General features: G+C 35.9%; 3 protein-coding genes across 4 annotated transcripts; 2 read left to right on the plus strand and 1 right to left on the minus strand.

Annotated features, from left to right (window-relative positions):
• The first annotated feature begins 252 nt into the window (after positions 1 to 252).
• On the plus strand, positions 253 to 3,711 carry LOC109164953 (putative amidase C869.01). Of its 2 annotated transcripts, XM_019313518.1 has the most exons (6): positions 253 to 1,073; positions 1,205 to 1,419; positions 1,532 to 1,777; positions 1,899 to 2,097; positions 2,191 to 2,557; positions 3,619 to 3,711. In XM_019313518.1, exons 1-5 carry the CDS (start codon positions 531 to 533, stop codon positions 2,539 to 2,541), a joined length of 1,554 nt encoding a protein of 517 aa, XP_019169063.1. In that variant the 5' UTR covers positions 253 to 530; the 3' UTR covers positions 2,542 to 2,557; positions 3,619 to 3,711. The 2 variants fall into 2 exon arrangements, with proteins under 2 accessions (XP_019169063.1, XP_019169062.1); XM_019313517.1 differs by lacking the exon at positions 3,619 to 3,711 and having other exon boundaries at positions 2,191 to 2,690.
• On the plus strand, positions 3,500 to 4,895 carry LOC109164958 (PI-PLC X-box domain-containing protein DDB_G0293730-like). The gene has a single exon (XM_019313524.1). The coding sequence runs from the start codon at positions 3,716 to 3,718 to the stop codon at positions 4,670 to 4,672; it is 957 nt and encodes a 318-aa protein (XP_019169069.1). The 5' UTR covers positions 3,500 to 3,715; the 3' UTR covers positions 4,673 to 4,895.
• A 2,658-nt stretch (positions 4,896 to 7,553) lies between these two features.
• On the minus strand, positions 7,554 to 11,697 carry LOC109164954 (auxin transporter-like protein 2). Its single transcript, XM_019313519.1, has 8 exons — positions 11,137 to 11,697; positions 10,846 to 11,031; positions 10,476 to 10,588; positions 10,159 to 10,342; positions 9,885 to 9,982; positions 8,802 to 9,009; positions 8,358 to 8,615; positions 7,554 to 8,224 (listed from the first exon to the last, which is right to left on the minus strand). Exons 1-8 carry the CDS (start codon positions 11,293 to 11,295, stop codon positions 7,940 to 7,942), a joined length of 1,491 nt encoding a protein of 496 aa, XP_019169064.1. The 5' UTR covers positions 11,296 to 11,697; the 3' UTR covers positions 7,554 to 7,939.
• Positions 11,698 to 17,657: the final 5,960 nt, after the last annotated feature.

A 17,657-nucleotide genomic window follows, 5' to 3' on the forward strand; every position in this document is an offset into this window, starting at 1 on the left:
ATGTATGTGTGCATATTTGATTAACGATAGATAAATCGCTAACACCTTACCGTCCGTGAATGTGTATGGCGTCTTCCATTTTGGGATGTGAAGAGGAGGAAATGTGTGAATAGAATCCCACGTCACTTTTGGATTTGGATTTGGATTTGGATGCAGACTTAAGTGTTCAAACCCAACTATATGGGGATTATTTTATTAATTAAAATAAGCATAACGAATAATGATTGGAGTCTCTACAAAACTTTGAATTGAGCATCACATATGTACCTGGGGGCATGCATTTCGACTTTTGAGATAGCGGTGGGGAGTCTCAAGGCTGGCTGCTCGCTCTTATTTTATAAAATAAAAATAAATACAGTGAATGCTCCTTTATAAAAGTAGGTTGCTTCCTCTTTGTTTCCCACTCCCACTCATATTGGACAAAAATGAGAGAGAAAGAGGAAGGAGCCCTATCAATTATCTATCTCCATTCTCCAGTGAGTGAAGATTCAGGATATATTGTTTAAGGAAACCAGATTATAATACTCACAATGGGTAGCTGCTATACAATTATCTTCCTTTCCCTCTGCACACTCTTGTTTATCGCTAGCCGCAGCAGCAGAAGCGTTGAAGGCAGTTTATTTTTATTCCCAGTGAAAGAAGCAAGTGTTTCCGATCTTCAGGCTGCTTTCCGGCAGAACAGGGTCAACTCCAGGCAACTCGTGGAGTTGTATATTGCTAATATCCAGAAGCTCAATCCAGTTCTTAAAGCAGTGATCGAAGTGAATCCAGACGCGCTTGACTTGGCAGATAAAGCTGATGAACAACGTAAAAACAACAAGACATCTCTGCTGTCGTTGTTGCATGGTATTCCCGTTCTTGTAAAGGACAACATTTCAACCAAGGATAAGCTGAACACAAGCGCTGGATGTTGTGCGCTTCGTGGGTCAGTTGTTCCTCAGGATGCAGGTGTTGTGAAGAAATTGAGAAAAGCTGGGGCGATCATACTGGGAAAAGCAAGCATGACCGAATGGGCAGCTTTCAGGTCAGATGCCATGCCCAATGGCTGGAATTGTAGACTTGGCCAAGCTGTGGTAAGTACTTTACTTTACTAATTAATTTGCTTCAAACAAATGTTATTCTTGCCCTTCTACACTCGTGGGTTGATAATTTTATGAGTAATTGAATGTTGATTTGATTGCCAACAACTGTGTTATGCCCGCAGAATCCTTATGTTGCATCTGCTGATCCGTCGGGTTCAAGCACCGGTTCAGCAATATCAGCAGCTGCAAATTTGGTCACAGTAACACTAGGCACAGAAACAGCAGGATCCATCTTGAGTCCATCCAATGCCAATTCAGTTGTTGGGATCAAACCCACTGTAGGCCTAACAAGCCGAGCAGGTGTTGTGCCAATTTCACATAGACAGGACACCGTCGGGTATGTACTTACTATGTAATATAATGCTACTCACAAATTAAATATGCAGAGACTGATGATCCAACTAATAGATAAGATAATGCTTGCTGCTGTTAATGTTATAAACATACAGCCCAATTTGCAGGACTGTGAGTGATGCAGTTCATGTCCTAGACGTTATTGTTGGATATGATCCTGATGACAAACAGGCAACAAATGAAGCTTCAATGTACATTCCACATGGCAGGTATGCCCAATTTCTCAAGGCTGATGGACTAAAGGGTAAGAGATTGGGGATTACCAGGAACAATGATTTAGTTGGGTTCAATGACGACTTGGAAACCTTGAAAGCTTATGAACAACATTTCACAACACTGAGGTATATATGTAGTATGTATGTAGCTGCTTGCTTATATATCTCATCTGCACTGCTCCTAATTTATTATACCTAGAATGTAATTTGTTTAGTTACTATGTTAAAAAAAAAAACATGTATAAAGGCAAAGAGGAGCAGAGTTGGTTGACAATTTGGTGATACCCAATTTTGAGCTGCTAGAGCATTCTGTTTTTTATGCTGAATACATAGCTCTGAAAGCAGAGTTCAAGATTGATGTGAATGCCTACCTTGGAAACTTAGTGGAATCTCCAGTGCGATCCTTGGAGGATGTGATTGCATATAACAAAAAAAATGCAGATGCTGTAAGTGAATGTATAGGATATGAGTTTGCACCCAATTCCAAAGAATTGAAGCTAAAACTTTTCTCATATTAGAACCTTAATGCTTTGGTGCAGGAAATGATTGAGAAGTATGGGCAAAATATACTGGTGGAAGCTGAGAAGACTAGAGGGATAGGGAGATTGGAAAGAGAGGCGCTTGCCAATATCACAAAAGCATGCAAGGATGGGTTTGAGAAGTTGATGAAACACAATAATTTGGATGCGTTGATGTCACCTGGATCAGATGTAGCTTCCATTCTTGCACTTGGAGGCTATCCAGGAATCAATGTTCCAGCGGGGTACGATAAAAATGGAATCCCATTTGGTCTTTCCTTTGGAGGGCTAAAGGGCTCAGAGCCCAAACTCATTGAGGTTGCATATGGGTTTGAACAGGCTACCATGATCAGGAAACCTCCTCCATTTTAAATTTTAATCCACGGTACGTTAGCAACTGCTTGTTGATTGTGTCAGGTGGTAAATAAGTTACTAATAACGAGTGCCTTCTTCTTGTAAGCACATACTCTAATTTGCCTAAAATATTGAGAATAATGACATCGTTTGCTTCATTCTCTTTCCATGCATGCACTATTGCTTATTATTATATTCTTTAAAATAGAAATGATTTTGCTTATTATTCTTGAAATAAAAATGATTTCGATCGAAACATAATGTTTACAATTAATGTAGTACTGTAGCTAAGATTCTCAAGTGGGTTGCGTGTATTGTTACACACAACCATAATCAATATCGGGAATTAGCTTAGCTTTGAGTCCAATATATAACATTGGAAATTATGGGATTCAATTCGCTGTCCTTTTGTTTTGTTCTCAGAAACAGGATATGTTTTAAAACAATAATACAAACCCATCAATAAAAATATCTAAGTATCCATACAAAAAACCTTGTCTTTTATTCCTATTAGAGAGAGAGAGACATGTAAGGTGAGATGGGGTGCAATGTATCACTCAAAGAACACGTGTTTATAGGTAGTTTAACTAATCATGAGTATATTAGTAGGTCAGTACGTTGTGAAAGCTTGTCATTATATTGTTTTATCTAATTTTGATACTATTACAAATAAAGAATATATCTGAGCAATTAATGTATCCAATATAATTCACAGTATATAGTAAAAATGTAGTCAAGCTAAGGTAGCATATGGTTACCGACGGTCCGATCGATGATGAGCAGGGAAAAGTTAGTTTAATTTAGATTAGAAGAAAAGGATCGGAGGTGATTACATAGAATAGAATAATGAAAATGAAGAAGAGTAGACAAGTGGGCAAAGGTGTATAATTATGGATCGGATGGATAATGACTGGCCACCAATAATTCCAGCTAAGCCGGCCCCGCAATACATAAACAACAACCAATGTCAATTTCCACATTGAACTTATGCCAACAAACAGGAAAGCCAAGGGGAAATTTCATTCTCCAGCTACACGATAACATAAAATCCATTCATTCATTAATTACTGTATGGTAGTATTTTAATTAAGAGTTTGTACTGTTCAGATGCAGATTTCTAATAAACCCCCACAGACAGCGCACCCCACCACTCATCTACTGGTAACTGCCCAACACGAAAAAGAAGAAGAAGATGGGTGCTCAGTGCTCTAAGCAGGTTGAGCGACGAAAAGCTATTCATACAGAGAAGAAATACTTGCAAGATCTTCAAGGCAAGGACGGCGAAGATTTCCCCGGTTCTGATTACCACCCCGCTGATCGGAAAAACTGGATGGGAGGCCTTGACCCTGCCAAACTTCGTGTCAATCAGATCGTCTGGCCTGGGACTCACGATTCCGCTACAAACAAGATTGGGATTCCTCTGATTTCTCGTCCCTTCGCGCAGTGCCAATCCTTGTCAATCTATCAGCAACTGGTCACCGGTGCTCGCGTTCTTGATATCCGGGTTCAGGAGGACCGGAAAGTGTGCCATGGAATTCTCACAACCTACCGCGTTGACGTTGTCATCAACGACGTCAAGAAGTTCCTGTCGGAGACCCAGTCGGAGATCATCATCCTGGAGATCCGTACCGAGTACGGCCACGATGACCCGGCTGATTTCGACAAATACCTGGAAGAAGAGCTGGGCGAGTATCTAATCCACCAGGACGATCAAGTCTTCGGCAAGACAATCTCAGAGCTACTCCCGAAAAGAATCATATGCGTTTGGAAGCCCAGGAAAACGGCGCAACCCAAAGCAGGAGGTCCGCTATGGAGTTCCGGGTACCTTAAAGATAACTGGATAGACACGGACTTGCCGGAGAAGAAATTTGAGAGCAACATGAAGTATTTGAGCGAGCAGCAGGCGGTGAACTCCCGGAAATACTTTTACAGGGTGGAGAACACGGCGACGCCTCAGGCCGACAACCCGGTGCTGTGCGTTTATCCGGTGACAAACAGGATTCATCCCTATGCCAGACTATTCATAAAGCAATGCATCTCCCAGGGCCATGCTGATAAGTTGCAGATATTTTCAACTGATTTCATCGATGAGGATTTTGTGGACGCCTGTGTTGGGTTCACCAGCGCAAGGCTGGAAGGAAAAGTCTAGCTAGCTCATCACAACCATATACACATATGCTGAATGTATGTATGTGCAGTGCAGTGCAGTGGGTATATACATATGTGTATAAATTGGATGGATGATGTGTGTAAAGTAAAATTATATTAAAGATATGAGAGTGTTGCATGTGTTATTGTGTGTAGTACTTATTAAATGGAGTAGTCATTATATTGTTTCAGTTATGTAAATGTGAAGTTCAATTATTGTGATTGAGTGTACTTACACAGGCAGGAATAATGGGTAATATAATTATTATTGCTCAAAAATCTTATTGGCTTGTGATATATATGTAGTGGCATTCTTTGCTGGCCTGCAGTATCATATCCTATGGCTATGAGGCTACCAATATTAATTGTGGCTTAACTTCAAAGACAAAACACATGCATATACGTTGGGGACCAGACTAGGCCAGCTGCCCAGAAGATGTTAGCTTTCTGGTAATGCATGTGTGTGTATATATATGGTGATGGCGAAGGGAGTTGATAAGAAAGAGCAATGGGACAAGCAAAGATATATATAGTACTCTCAAAGCGGGTCGGCCAGTTCCATCAAATGCCTAATTTCGGATGGGCTTTTGCAATTTGGCTCACCATGTCCGCGGGCTAGGGTCATGTAATTCTAGCTTGCCCCACGAGGCTTTTTTTTTTTTTTTTTTTTTAATTCAATCATTTATGTGAAATTAAGTAAATAACTTTAAAAATAATAACAAGAATAAAAATATACTAAAACATTGCGAATTTGCAATCCAACTTTAAAGTCTTAATAATAAATCAATAAATATATTAAAATCATGTTCAAGTTCAACTTTCAAAGTTTATATATATATATATATATATATATATATATATATATATATATATATATATATATAGGGCCTAGCCCGTTAGGCCCGTTCTTTTGCGGATCATTTTTTGTGGCCCTAACCTGCCCTATCGCGCGCAAGGCAGGTGCGGACTAATCCGCGAATTTCAACTCACTTTGACCGCTTTAGATATATAGATATAATGTTTACATGCCAATCTCTTATTTTCCCATACGCGTACCAATATAATAATGCCATAAGTCAAGTGTATATATATTTCCATATCATTTTAGCTACTTAACACATTCAGTACGTACAGACCAGAAAAGATGGAGCAGGTGGCATGCCATTATTTAAGTACAAAGATATATTATTATTCACACAATATAATATTTGTTGCACCATGTTATATATTATGCGTGATATGATGAACTATAACAAACCATCTTCATGTACAAAATTGTATATTATTATTCAATATATATATATATATATATATATATATATATATATATATATATATATATATATATATATATAAACAATTCACAAAATATTTGATTCACCATGTTATATATATTATTAGTAGTGATGAATTAAAATATGCCATTTTGGTGCACAAAATGGTATATATTATTATTCACAAAATATTTGATGCATCACGTTAAAAATTATTAGTGATGAACTATAACAAGCAATTTCGTATGGACAAAATGGTATATATTATTATTCAAAAAATATTTGGTGCACCGTTTAAAAAATTACTAGTGATGAACTATAACATATATATTTTTATGCACAATTGTATGTTATTATTCAATAAATATTTAATGCACCATGCATGTAAGAAATTAATAGTGATGAACTATACTATAATAAGTCTATAACATGTCATCATTTTTTATGCACAAAATGGTATGTTATTATTCACAAAATAATTAACGCACAATGTTAAAAATTACTATTAGTAATGAACTATAACATTTCAATTTTGATGCACAACATGATATGTTAATACATATTAACAAAATATTATTAATGATGAGGTATAACATCCTATTTTTGAGTCACAAATTGTATATTATTACTCACAAAATATTTGATGCACAATGTTAAAAATTATTAGTGATGAACTATAACATGTCATTTTTATGCACAAATTAAGTTATGTTATTATTCACAAAATATTTAACTCACCATGTTATACATTAAATGTGATGAACTATAACATGTCATTTTTATGCACAAATTAAGTTATGTTATTATTCACAAAATATTTAACTCACCATGTTATACATTAAATGTGATGAACTATAACATGTCATTATTATTAAAAATTTGGTATATTAATATTCAAAAAATATTTGATGTACAATATTAAAAATTATTAGTGACGAACTACAACATATCATTTTTATGCACAAAATGATATGTTTTATTCACAAAATATTTAACGAACCATGTTATACATTATTGGCAATGAACTATAACACACTATTTTTTATGCACAAAATGATGATATGTTATTATTCACGAAATATTTGATGCACCATGTAAAAAAATTATTAGTGATGAACTATAACATGCTATTTTTTATTAAACAATTTTTTTTGAAGCATATTAAACAAATTAGATATATTATTATTCATTAAATATTTGATGTACCAAAAAGGTGACCCGGGCTAAGAGAGATGATCCAGATCGAGGACATCTAGTTGAAGAAGGCAACTCGGGACTGAGTGATTTAAACCAGTGACCCAGATGACGCTATTGAGTCTGGTCGCTAGACCCGGGCCCCAAGTCCCAGGTCAGGTTCCCAACCTCTGCAGTCACCATGTTAAAAATTATTAGGGACATAACTCCCTCCCACTCATATATATTATGGTATTTAGATGACTTAGAAAATATAAATTGAAGCTATTAATTTGCAAGAGATTTTTTTTTTTTTGGGAGCCAAATTGAAGACATAGGCCTATGCATGTATGCTAGTTTATCCAACTCCATCACATATTACTTCAATAACCATATTGTAGAAACAAAAAATATGATGCATGCACGCACATACGCTAAACATTAAACATAAACTTCTTTGATCCATATAAAGCCGGCCGGCCTACATACTCCATTTCAAGTAGCTAGGTACAACGAACTAAGCAAATCCATTTCAAGTAGATACAATAACTAACCAACTAAGCAAATGAAGCTGCTGCTCCGCGAGCTCCTACCTAGCCGCCCACCTAATTCATGCATATAATGCATATGTCTCTCTCAGCTCATTTAATTTGATCAAAACAATAAGCAAATGAAAGCTGGCCTGGCGTAGTCGTTAGCATTTTGGGATGGGATGATTGGAGTTAATTGGGAGTGAGGAGAAGGCAATTACGCATGCATGCATTGTAACGTTGTTGGGCACGTAATGGAGATATGGATGGGAGATGAGAGTTGAAGTGAAATTAAAGGTGGTGGGTGAGATTGTTGAGGTGCAGAAGAGATGGGGCAGGCGCGGTGGCGTTAAGGATCTGGGGTGGCGGTGCGGGCTGCAGGGTTTGGTGAGGATGAGGGCATTGATAGCACTTGGTGAAGAGTCCGAATGTGTCAATTTGGTGGATGAAGTTTAGCATGCTTGCCCACCCACCAAACCCAAAACCAACAATCAACACCCACACTACTATAAATATGTTTATGGTAAATGTTCCCGCCCATCTTCCCAGAAACTTGGGAGGTTGTTCCACAGCATTCTGCATATATCAATCACCAAAAATATAATTAATTAATTACAACCTTAATTAGCTTAGCTTGCTTAATCCGGACATTATATATTATTATTAAAACATATGTATAAGTAGGTAGAATGAATTGATATATATATACCTCTCGGGCGGCGGATGATTTGAAGGTGAACATATGAGCAAGAGCAGGGATAATGTAGACGGTGAAGCTAACGAGAAGCGATCCAACAGTGGAATTGATAGGGCCAAAGAATGGGAAGACGATGGCGAGAAACCATATGGGTATGACCACAGGCAATCTTGATGCTGCCCTCTTGCACAGACTCTTGCATTCGTGCATGCCTATTGCCTTCTCCCACACAAAGTATAATGGCGTGCATGCAAATCCGAACGTTATAAACTGCATGCATATATTCATCAATTCAATTAAATCCGGCCTATATATTAGTGATTAGTCTAGGTTATAATAAGATAATATATAGGTAATATTATTAAGCTAAGCTAAGCTACGCTAAGTATGGATAATGCGGCATATGATTAAAAAGAAATGATTTATGCAGGGCAGGGGAGAGGGCAGAGGGCATGCCTGATGAATGAGCATGAGGATGACAGCCATGTCACGGAAGGGTGTTCTTGGGAGGAGAGAAAAGGCATTGGAATGGTCAAGAAGCAAATCTCCGAATGCCCAATACACTGCTGCTGCCGAAGGTAACGTCAGTGTCAACACATACATTGTCGCCAACAGATAAATTGCTTTGAACTTCTGTGGCTTCCACATTGCGTGCATTATCTCTCTGTATGTATCCACAAATTAAATTAAAAATATATATATATATATATTCCTCACACATACATACATACATAAAACAAAAACTATATATAAAAGTAAATTTATGACTAATTTGGATTTACTCTCTCAGCTCTCTCTCTAGCTCATCAGACTTTAATTTGCTTTTACTGGAGAAAAGCAACACCTACCATTTCAGAGCCCCGCCCAGCTGAGGGTAGGAAGGGTATATGCGGGCATGAGTGATGTAATTAATTATTTAAGATTTCAATAAAGCGCCTGGCCTGGGGGAATCCAATAATCCTAGCTCATTCGTCACTTTTCCAGTTTTCCCTTATCATTGATTCGGCATAAGAAAAAGCTTGCATTGTAAAGTGAATATAATGGGGAAAGAGTTGTGGCTTTCCATACTTAAAAAAGCTAAGTGCATAAAGAGATCCAAGAAAAGTATGACTTTTTCCATGCACGCCTCAGCTTCAGACGTACGCATTCCCATTTTCGAAATCCACAGTACGTTTTCATCGTTAACATAACATTCCACACCTAATATCCATTCAAACACTACTATACGTAGTGAATTCAGCAACAATATATTATATATTACTTTATATAGGTATGTGGTCACATGCAAGTTCAAACTATATATATATTAAAGAATATAAATACACACACACAGAGACAGACAAAAGAACAGTCAATAGATCCGCAAGCTAAGGTGAACGTAACATGTGGAAGCATAAACTAAACTATACAACTAAACAATTAAGGTTATGTCATTTCAAGAAAGATAAGAGGGCAGGTGAATAGTTATTGAAATGTACAAATGTTATGACCGAATTGAAGGAAGACAAGAGAATAATAAAATATGAAAGGTTGTCTTACACAGTGACAGCATGTCCCCCGAATGTGTATAGAATGTTTGTGGCTCCTGTGAAGTATAGCACAAGTTTGGTTGGTCCAGAGTGCTTAACCCCCTCAACCTGCATTTTTTTTTTAAATAAAAAAGCAATCAATTAATCATAACCCCACGTGTATACACGGATTATCGGATATGATTAAATTAGATTGTTGACAGATAGATGGATGACATATTATATTATAGAATAATATATGTTGGAGCTAGCTAGCTTTGAATTCACATGCGGGCTGGGCTTACCGGGCCATGGAGGAGGGAAGCCAGGGTTAGATACCAAGCAGTGTAAGTAGTCATCAACAAGCCAAGAAAAGACCAAATGCGGTAGTTGTGGAAGGAGGGGATGAAGACGGTGGTAGCACAGCATGCTCCAAAGATGTACGTCCAAGTCCTCTTGTCCAGATTATCATTTATGTAATAGATATTGCTGCGCCCATTTTTATTTTTATTATTATTTAATATTTAATTGTATGTATTGTATTCAGATCAGACTAGTTAATCAAACACATACAGTAAAAATAATTAATTTAAGGAAGGCGCTGAGGTGAGGGGGACTGTACCTGGCACAAGCGATGAGCTGAATTACAGATCCAAACAGAAGAAAAGTGCAGTTAAATGCCAAACCCACGTTTCTCCAGTGCTTTCCAAGCAACCCATCAAGAACTTCAAACCACTACGTACACATTATTTAACATACAAAATGAAATAATTAATTAATTAGTTTAAACTGTACTTTCAGGAACAGATACATACATACATACTTCAATAATATGAATATATATGAAATAATAATCTGATCGAGGTTGGGGTCTGAATCCAATTATATAAAACAAGCTAGCTAGCTAACTATTAAGGCCCGCAATATAATGTATGTGGAAATGAATTAATCAAATTATTAATGGGCGGATGAAGTGAAGGTTGAGTACGTACCTGAATGACGTGATTGCGGAAATCGACTTTTTCTCGCTCTTTTCTAGTTCTGTACTCAACATAGAGAGAGCTAATGAGGTAGGCAGTCCAGCTGCCCATCAACCCATAGAACAGCTGAAATGATATGCCCGACACCATCCCCAGCTGAGAAAACGAGTATGGTAACGTCAGCAGGACTTGAGCCACCTGATCCAAATTAAAAGAATGTATATATATGTTAGGACGGATCGAAGAGATGGATATATAGATGAATCCGAATGAAATGAAATGAAATGGTTAATAAGTAATTACCTGATTAGAAGCACAGCTAAACCAAGCATCATACACCGAGCCGCCATGCCAGAAGAGGTTAGAAATCTTAGTCTTCATGTCCTTAGCTTTCCCTTCTCTCTCCATCTCCACATAGTTCCCTACTATCATCGTCTCCACCACCTTGTCTGAGTTTTCCATTCTTCAATTCTCTCTCTCTCTCTCTCTCTCTCTTTCTCCCTTAGTTTTGAATGCTCAGCTGATCTGAGTTGTTAGCCGGCCTTACTTGAACATTAATGGACATACATACATACAATACAAAGCAAAGCAGCTGCCTCCCTGCAGGCCTCTCCCTATGACCTATCTATGCAATGATAATATTTATATTACTACTTGAGAGCTTTAGCTTACATCAACGTAACCAAGATTTCGTTGCGAGCTGAGCGACAAATATGACATTCTCTCCTTTTCTTTTTCCTTTTGGCCGGGTATAACTTGCTTGCTTTTACATCTTCAAAGCTAGCTTTTTTTTTATTGTCATGTCATGCTAATTTTTTTTTCTCTCTCTTCAACTAGGCAACTATTAATTATAATATATAATAATAAATAAATAAATAAATAAAAGTATAGTAAGACCAAAGCATAGTAGCTAGGTTGGTAGTAGAGAGTGGGCAGTATAGTAGTGGTTATTTCCTTTTGGATCGGAATACGTAAATAGTTTGAGCATGCGAGGTTTGACGAGTGGTGGTGGTTTTCGAGCCAAAGATTAAATCTTTTGTTTTGTATGTACCAAATTAATTAATTAGTTTAATGTTGTAGTATGTATAATTTAGGGAGTGGAGCGTGATTGGGGTGTCCGCACGGGTGGGCTTCCCTTATTCCAACCAAAATTATATTGCTCTAATAATCTGTGTATGCGTCTGCATAACCTATCATACCTACCAAAATAACGCCCCATTCATTACTACTACTAGAGTCTTAGTCTAGTCGTCTACGACATATAAGTGTGAGCTTATTATATATGCAAATTAAAAATAGTACAGTAAAAACATGATATATACTTTAGGGGCTTTTAGGGTTGGGGTTCAACCTTTTGAAAAATTTTTACAAAATACAGATATATAAGTTGAAAGAGACAAATTAAAACTTAAAAGGGATAAATTGTATATATTATTAGATAGGATGTAATAATGTAATGTAATGTAATAGTAAAAGTAATAATTAAAGAGAGGTAGCAGAGCAGAGGATCGGAATAATAATAATTATGAGAAAATTAAAGTAGAGTGCATGATTGCAAGGAAACGGGCGTGATCACTTTATTTATAACAAGCTAAGCTAAAGGAGAAAGCTGCTTTTATTTTCTTGCTGCTGCAGGGTGGAGTGGATCGATGGTCACATGTATTTATGTATGTTGGCTTTGGGAAAATGACTTGAAGATGCCCTCGCTAGCTACCTATCTGGAGTCTGGACGCACATTACAATACCTCAATCCTCTTAGGGGGCGTTTGGTTCAGGTTATATAAGATAACCAAGGGAATGTGACATTCCAAAGCTCACATTCCGGTGTTTGGTTCATATTATCTCAGGGAATCTAACATTCTCAAGGAATGTCACATTCCCTCCACATAGGATTTTGAAGGGAATGTGATTCCCTTCAAAATCTTAGGTAATCTAAGATAACCTTGGTTATGTTAGTTATATATATATATATATATATATATATATATATATATATATATATATATATATATTATGTTATGTTAGTTTATAAAATAATTTTGTTTCTCAAGTTCAAGATTTTAGTTAATATTTTAAAATCATGTGATTATATATGATACCGTTATCTTATTTATTTATTTTAATTTTTAAATTTATTAAAATATATGAAAATATGTTTAAGGATATTATAGTGTGTATAAAAGATAACCCTAAACCAAACATCATTATATTACATACCCCAATTTTAACCAAACACAGGAATCTAACATTCCCAGTAATCTAACATTCCCAGCAATCTAACATTCCCTAGGTAATCTTACATTCCGTGAACCAAACGACCCCTTACTTCTTTCCTGCAGCGTGCTACTTATATCATTTATCAATTTCGTAATATATAATTCAAAAACAATCTATTATCATCAAATATTGATATTGTGAGTTTATAATTTATGAAATAATTGTTTCCCTTATTCTTTAATGTAAGATTTTTACGTATAATATATATTATATATTAGAGCCTTAAATTGAGTGGTGCACTAAGTAATTTGGTTGGATTGAATAAGTAGAAGTTATTAGTTAATCAGACTTTCACAATGGAGATAACACTGCGCTTCCACTATTACGAAATTAGACTTCTCATTGATTCTATTTAATAACGTTAAATTATATTTAGATCTAACATTTAATTCTTGATATTTTTAATTAATTAATGTTTAATAATCTTAGGATATGATTTAAATTTGAACAATAATAATAATAATGTTGGGGGAGTAATGAGTGATTATTGTAATGCGATTGATCTGGGATGGTACGGTAATGATAATGCAACATATACACACATGATTACAGATGTTGAAAAAAGGGGAATTAAAATTATTGGAGAAAACATGCATTGAAAAAGAAAAGAAGGGCGCAGGGCAAGGTGGATTGGTAGTTTTTGGTTGGATGGAAAGAATTGAAGAAACATATTATTGATGGAATGGAGAGATAGGACTAGCTGAGCTGAGGGCAATGTGGTAGCGTTATGTCACGCTTTCCGGACATTACAAATTAATGGCATGGGGACCACAAACATTATAATACATACATTCCCTGATGCGTCTGTCTTGTCCCCTTGACTGCTACGTTACCACGTTTTTGCTCACTGCCACCCTACCCCGCCCAGTGTTTTTGGTTTCCATATATCTTCGATTACATTGCATCTCCAATTCAATCTCACCTCACCTCGCATATTCCATATATGTCTCTCGTCGTCTGTCTGTATTATATGATTCAAACGCGCGCTGCATGCTAATAATAGTTGATCCAGTATGAAAAATATTAAAAACTACTTATTAACTTATTCATACTAGATTAACGAGACCGCAATCCTATTATTATTAGTTTCTTAGATGTGTAGCAGATAGGCAAAAGACAAAAATAAAATGTAAAATGACACCAAGAATTAATGTGGTTAAATTCATGGGGTACCGGCCCAAATCAAGATCAATTTATTAAGCATGTTTAAGTACAATGGCACAGAAATTTACACAATGCAATCACCTCTCTGATATCTATTGACAATGTTCAAGAGTACCGTACCGCTAGAAATTAGTGATCACAAGACCCTTGTGACGCAGAATCCCTTCTCATGCCTTGAAAAAGTTGCAACACCATTTGCCTCATACTCCCGATCAATTCATGTAAATTAAAACATCACGGACGAACTATATGTAGTCCCATTGATAAAGCACATCCCTTGCGTCACGTTTCTGCACTAGTTCTGAATGTATTCTTTGTATGCTCCCCGCTCCTCTTCAACACATATATCATTGATATTTATAGCACTAAAGCCCTAATACATACATGGTAGCTTCTTTCCATATACAATTATAGGATACCAACATCCGAAAGGAAAGAACTACACAAGAAAATAAGAAAGAATATAGAAATTGTTCCTGATAACCCAAATATTTTGACAATAAATCCAATCAATAATAAAACTAACACTCTGTTAAATCCACGTACTCCACTAATCTTTGTTTAATTTCATTGTTTCTCCCCGCCCGTCCGGTTACTTCTTCCACAATTAACAATTCATGCTTCAGCCTGCCAGCGTGATATATGCCTACTGTACTATTGTTCCACCCAGAAAATAATTAAACAAATAATCAACCCTCCTGCCCTGCATTATTACTTCAACATATACTATACATCAACCAAATTCAAACGCAGCTTACTTTCACCTCGCTCAGCTCATTCAATTCAATTCATTTCATACACTAATCAACTGAATACATATAATTGATTATATATATTGCTCTCCATCAAATCTTCTAGTTTGTGGCCAAATTAAATTCTTAATGTTTAGGTGGGATGGTGATTATGAACTTCTCTTAATTCTTAATGTATTCAATCCCGATTCACATCACTTAGGGAGACTATAAATTTTGATATGTTATATATATATATATATATATATATATATATATATATATATATATATGTATGTATATAAAAGGTCATTTAGTTAGGCATGAATTTGATTATTGTATGTATTATGTATGTATATAAAAGGTCATTTAGTTAGGCATGAATTTGATTATTCAATGTTCAAATTTTTGATAACTTTGACTTGAATGGGACTTTTTTAATCTCTAGTGACTTTACTAAAGGACAAATGCAACTATCAATGCACTCACACAATCTATTATAATCATTTATCTACAATTGGCCATATTATATTACACATGTGATGTTATCACATCTGTGCTTGTTTTTATGGTTATTTTGAATCATCACAGTAATTAAGCTCTTTAATTTTGCTTATTTAATACATGTTTTCCTTACTATTATCATTTAATTATGGTTCGCACTTGTTTTGAATATTTTACGGTGTTTGTTAGTGTTTTTGAACCATTTTAGGTCAAAGATATGACCAAGGGGAGTTCAAGGATGAGTTTGGAGCAATTTTGGATGAGTTCGGGGCCCAGTGGACTCGACGCGTCGAGCCAAGGGCTCGACACGTCGAAATTTTCCAGTAGCTAACTAATTCGCGCACAGGAAGTCTCGACGGGTCGAGAAAATTCTCGACGCGTCGAATATGCGTCTGTTTCTGGGATAAAAACAGACGCTTAAAGTGGCGCAGCTAGGCAAAATTCAATACAAGCGCGAGATCTCTTTTCCTAATATCAATTGCGCGGATTTCAAGGCTCATATCTCCATATTAAAAGTTAGCAATTCAAGGAATCTTCCAAATTCTAAATATCATTAAAGACGACAATTTCTTTATTTAAATATAGGAATTAGAATTTGAGTCCAATTTGGTACAAGATTCCTATTTCATCTCAACTTTGTACCCACTATAAAATCCATCCTTCCTCAACCCTAATAAGGGGGGATCGAGAGAATTCAGAGATTCTTGGAGACAAGAAGGAGAGAAATCAAGAGCCACAAGTTGTCTTGGAAAGCAAGAAGAAGACTAGGGAGATTTGGGAAAATCGTCTGGTTAATTCTTGTACTCTTTTGATGATTTGTAATTCTTTATTTATATTTGCTATGTATAATTTAGTCATGCTTGGCTAAATTCTTTAGAGATTCTTGGGTAAAAGTGTTTATGAACCTATGTGTCTGAGCTCTCAGTTTCTTTAATATATTATTATTTGGGTTTAATACTTGTGTTGCAATCGTGATAATATTGTTTGATGCTTGTAATTAATGGCCATAGTTACTAGCTTCATAGCCATGTTTGTGTCACCAATGGGAGTTGGGGCATAAATTAGGGCACACACGATTGCACCTAATGGTTGGTCCTTGGGAAAGGGGAACTTATTAGGGGAAGTTTATTCTAGATTGTTGTCAATCGGGAGATGGTAGTAATTAGGAATAATTGAATGTTGATCTTTGATCTTATTGGGTGTTTAAGCCATGGGAGTGGAAATTCACTAGGAATAGAGATTACGGGAGTAATTCGATTCCACTTTGCATTCCCACACAAATCTTAATTCCAAACTAAATATTGCAAACGATAATTGGCACTAGGTGATTAAATACTTGAATCCAATGAATCTCAACTTCTCTCTAATTGTTTTCAAAATCCTGAACCTCTGTTTTATTTTATTTATTTTATGCCAATCAATCATCTAAGTAATTGTTAGGATTAGCTCTAATGAATAAGTTAGTAACTAGTGCTTGATACAACCACTTCCCTGTGAATCGATAACTCGTACTCCGAGAATTATTTGTTTGCAAATATACTACGCATCAACATGTCTAACTCCTAACTCTTTAATGGATAGATATACTCTTTGTCTTGTATAAGGATTAGTTAAATTAAATGTACTATACATAAAAGGATCTAAACACTGCTAGTATAGTTAAGAAAGTGAATTTTAATTTTTTTAGTCTAATTTATCATCTCATTTTTTGTTTTTCTCCATACCCAAAAATGTTTGAAATCTTTCTCATCACCTACTTTAAATGCCCTTTTAACTTTTTGAGTGAATTAATTTCTAGAGATAGATAAAATACTTTAATTTGAAAAAACATGTCAGCCTATGTTTGTTCAAGAGTTATTATCCTTCCATGCATTATAATAGTACATATTGCCAACTATTGTCCGGTTGGCTAATGGCAATATGTATTACTAATTTTGATAATGTTGTTGTTGTGTGTTGTGTGTGTGTATATAAAAGTGGAAAAAAAAATGCGAGAAGTATATATATCATGACATGACCTAGGACCCAAAGGAACAAAGGAGATGAAGAAATATATATGCATTTTGGAGTGAAAATCAGGGCTCACATCGTGACTACCAGCGTGACTTCATTCTGCAATCTGCCTGCATTTTTCTCTGTCAGCCAACG

Source organism: Ipomoea nil, unplaced genomic scaffold, assembly GCF_001879475.1.
Source record: "Ipomoea nil cultivar Tokyo-kokei standard unplaced genomic scaffold, Asagao_1.1 scaffold3069, whole genome shotgun sequence".
NCBI classification, from domain to species: Eukaryota; Viridiplantae; Streptophyta; class Magnoliopsida; order Solanales; family Convolvulaceae; genus Ipomoea; species Ipomoea nil.